At 46.9% G+C, this 4,080-nt stretch overlaps 1 protein-coding gene across 1 annotated transcript; it reads left to right on the forward strand.

The window, feature by feature from the left end:
• The first annotated feature begins 578 nt into the window (after window positions 1-578).
• LOC136386212 (melanoma-associated antigen B1-like) lies at window positions 579-1,601 on the forward strand. Its single transcript, XM_066357718.1, has one exon. The coding sequence runs from the start codon at window positions 579-581 to the stop codon at window positions 1,599-1,601; it is 1,023 nt and encodes a 340-aa protein (XP_066213815.1).
• The last annotated feature ends 2,479 nt before the right edge of the window (window positions 1,602-4,080 follow it).

A 4,080-nucleotide genomic window follows, 5' to 3' on the forward strand; every position in this document is an offset into this window, starting at 1 on the left:
AATAATTAACTTGATGGTGCTGAACGTGACCTGAGAGCACTCCCTAAACCCAGGGCACAGATTACCTCACAAGCCCCTGCAGACGCCAAGGTAACCCCTAGGTAGGATTCTATGGCTCTGGCCTAAGGCTCACTCTACCTTCCTCCGCAGTGTTGACTGGAGACAGCCTGATCTGAACAGCAGCCTTGTTGGTTCCTAGATCAGTGCCCTCAGCCCATGAAGAAGTGGTTTTAATCTAAAGTAAGGTGGGGCCTGACCTGTGGTGGCGCAGTGGGATAAGGCATCGACTTGGAACACTGAGGTTGCTGGTTCGAAACCCTGGGCTTGCCTGGTCAAGGCACATATGGGAGTTGATGCTTCCTGCTCCTCCCCTTTCTCTCTCTCTCTCTCTCTTTCTCTCTCCCCTCTCTCTAAAAATCAATAAATAAAATATTTAAAAAAAAAAGATTAAAAAAAATAAAGTAAGGTGGAATGTCCCTGCTGAAGGACACACACCATCTCATTCTCCCTCCTGCAGGTGCCGGCATTGCCTTCTCTCCTGTCCAAACTCCTGCCTGCTGTACCTGACCAGCATTGTTATGCCTCGTGGTAAGAAGAGTAAGGGCCGTGCCCGTGACAAACGTCAGCAGGCCAAAACTGAGACACAGAGTCTCACGGATGGTCAGGATACAGTAGCAGAGGTTGAAGAGTCCATCTCTTCTACTCTTTCTGTGGGATCACCCCAGTGCTCTCCTCCTCCTAGCCCATCCAAGGAGCCTCAGGAAGCCGCAGCCACTAGCATTCCTGAGGCAGGTGTCTCATGCCCAAAGTCTGATGAAGGTGCCAAGAGCCAAACGGAGGGAAGTGCGAGCACCTCCGTGGCAACACCCTCCTTTCGGAGGGCTCTCAGAGATCCTCTAGCCAGCAGTGTGAATAAGTTGGTGCATTTCCTACTGGAGAAGGTCAAAAGGAAGGAGCCCATCATACAGGCAGCGATGGAGAGGGTGGTCAAAAGGAAGTACAAGGAGCACTTCCCAGAGATCTTCCGCAGAGCCTCCGTACGCATGGAGCTGATCTATGGCCTTGAGCTGAAGAAAAATGACCACAGAAAACACAGCTATGCCGTTGTCAACAACCTGGGCCTACCAGATGAGGGATATCTGGAGAGTGAAGAGTCCATGACCGGTCTCCTGAAGATGCTCCTGGGTGTCATCTTCATGAATGGCAACCGTGCCACAGAACAGCATATCTGGGAGTTCCTCAGTGTCGTGGGGATCCGTCCTGAAAAAAAGCACATCATTTTTGGGGACCCCAGGAAGCTCATCACCGAGGATATGGTGCAGCAGATGTACCTGGAATACTGCCAGGTGCCCAACAGTGACCCTCCACGCTACGAGTTCCTGTGGGGCCCCAGAGCCCATGCTGAGATCGGCATGATGAAAGTGCTGGAGGCTGTGGCCAAGTTCAATGGTGCGATCCCCAGTGCCTTCCCAGACCTATATGACCAAGCTTTGAGAGATGAGGAAGACAGAGCATGCTTTAGAGCCTTAGCCATGGCGGCCGATATTCCCAAAGGCACTGTACCTTCCTGTTCCAAGTCCCGCAGCTACTCCCCCATCTAGTGAGGTCCTGTGCTGGCTTTTCCCCTTAGTTTGAAGACAGCAGTCAGCCTTCTAAGTAGAAGAGTGTAGTGGGCTCTGCATGAAACCAAGTTTTTATCCTTTTGCTTCCTTTCCTTCTGTAGATGTGTACTTTTTAGGTCTCTATATATTTTCAAATGTTCTTCCCTCTAATTGAAGGTTTATTTGCTTCAGAATATAAATTTATTAATGTCATAGACGTCACTTTTATTACTGGTGTGGTTATTGATGAAGAGTTTTCGTTTTTTAAAACCAATTGAAAAGCCTTCAATATATTCTTTATTTGCTATACAGCAAAGTCACCTGTCATAAGAATAAGAGTTGTTGTGGAAACGTAAAAAAAAAAAAATCTTATAAAAATATTAGGGAAAACAAAAAGTTCAACATAAGTAGTTTTTCATTAAATCTTACTTATCTTTGTTCATTTCTTGTAAAATTAAATAACATATACATGTATTTTCCTAGCTCCTTCAAATTGTATGAGACATAGAATTGTATTAAATTTGATTTATTTCTCATGTCTGTATTGTTTCCCCTCTATTGTTAATTGGCCATCTGCTCTTTGCAAGGCCTCTAATACTACTGGAGATGGTGAGAGAAGGAAGACAGAGAGCCATTGCCAATGGAATTTAGCCTCGCCACAGCAGAGATCAGATAATAAGAAAAATGATAGCATGCTTCGTAAGAAATAAGTAAACAACAATTTTAATTTAAAAAAAATGTGTGGAAAAGGAAGTTATAGATAAAAGCAATGTATTTCCCATAATGTAATCAAAGCAGTGTCGGGCAATGGGATACTGCCAGGCCTTGAATGTGGGGGACAAGTAATTTTAAACTAGGGTGCATGATAGACAGGAAAACTTTGGGAGTGGTGTGTAGAGGCCAAACTCTCAGAGTTGAGAGGCTAGGCTAGAATGCAAAACAGATTTTAATTTTTGCTTTGGGGTGTGAGAAAACTAAAGAAAAATGACCCCCTGGGCCAGACCTGAAGGAGTCCTGTGCACTTGTCCCAGGGCAAATGACTGTTAGCACAAAATACGTGTTTTTTGCATAGGGTGGCCAAAGTATTTCTGAGAGATGAGGGTGATACTCCCTTGAACTGAGATGCCAGGAAGCCATGGAACAGTCTCTCTTTATGGGCTGGGAAAGCCAGAGCTGCCTCCATGAAAACTATATTTTAATTAAGAAATCAGAGTGTATTTTGTAAACCGGAATGGATGGGTCTATTTACGGTGGTGATTAAATGAAAAAAATTAGGGGGGTTTGGATAAAAAAGAACCACTGTGCCAGCTGGTTTATACCACTACATAGAAGTCATTCCCTGACTTTCCCTCTCTGGCACCTTGGTAAGTGAAGGTTGTGGTCTGCATCTATGATGAGAGGAGTAAAAGGAGACATTCCAGAGCCTTGCTGGGAAACAAAGGCAGAATCCTAAGTGGGAGCTGAGGGTGGCACAGACCCTAGAGCCCTGAGGTGGCACAGAGTCTGCCCAAGCCATCCATCTAGGGGTGCCTTAAGTAGGACAGTCAGAGCAACTCTGTAAGAAAGGTGTCAGAGATGTGAGGTCCTAGGTTGCAGGGGAGAGGACGGAGATAAGCAAAAAAGTCTTCCAAACGCTTCCAGGAGTCATGGTGAGCACCCTGAGTATGGAATAAGGAAACACTCCAATTTCAGACCTGAAGGGACCACAAAATACCCACTCTTTGCTGGTTCTTCTTGGATACCTGGGAATTGTTGACATAATCTGAAATACTCTCTTTTATGTTGTCACAATGGGGTAGGTGACATTTTCTAAGGGTTTGACCTGAGGCTGTAAGTAGGAGGTTTCTGAGCTTTCGAGAGGCCAAGGTGAATATTACAAAGACTGAGGGTATCACTACTCCAAACACTAAATACACTATCAAAGTCATGCCTTAATCAGCTTCAAGAAATCACACACAGGCCCTGACCGGTTGGCTCAGCGGTAGAGCGTCGGCCTGGTGTGTGGGGGACCCGGGTTCGATTCTCGGCCAGGGCACATAGGAGAGGCGCCCATTTGCTTCTCCACGCCCCCCTCCTTCCTCTCTGTCTCTCTCTTCCCCTCCCGCAGCCGAGGCTCCATTGGAGCAGGGATGGCCCGGGCGCTGGGGATGGCTCCTTGGCCTCTGCCCCAGGCGCTAGAGTGGCTCTGGTCATGGCAGAGCGACGCCCCGGAGGGGCAGAGCACAGCCCCCTGGTGGGCAGAGTGTCGCTCCCTTGTGGGTGTGCCGGGTGGATCCAGGTCGGGCGCATGCGGGAATCTGTCTGACTGTCTCTCCCCGTTTCCAGCTTCAGAAAAATACAAAAAAAAAAAAAAAAAAGAAATCACACACAGGTATGATCAGAGGAAAACATCCTCACTTCCTTCTAGGGATCCAAAGTTTTGCTGGCCTTAGAGCTAAAGATCAAGGGCATTATAAACCATGATATGTTTTGGCTAAAG

This window comes from Saccopteryx leptura, chromosome X (assembly GCF_036850995.1).
Source record: "Saccopteryx leptura isolate mSacLep1 chromosome X, mSacLep1_pri_phased_curated, whole genome shotgun sequence".
NCBI classification, from domain to species: domain Eukaryota; kingdom Metazoa; phylum Chordata; class Mammalia; order Chiroptera; family Emballonuridae; genus Saccopteryx; species Saccopteryx leptura.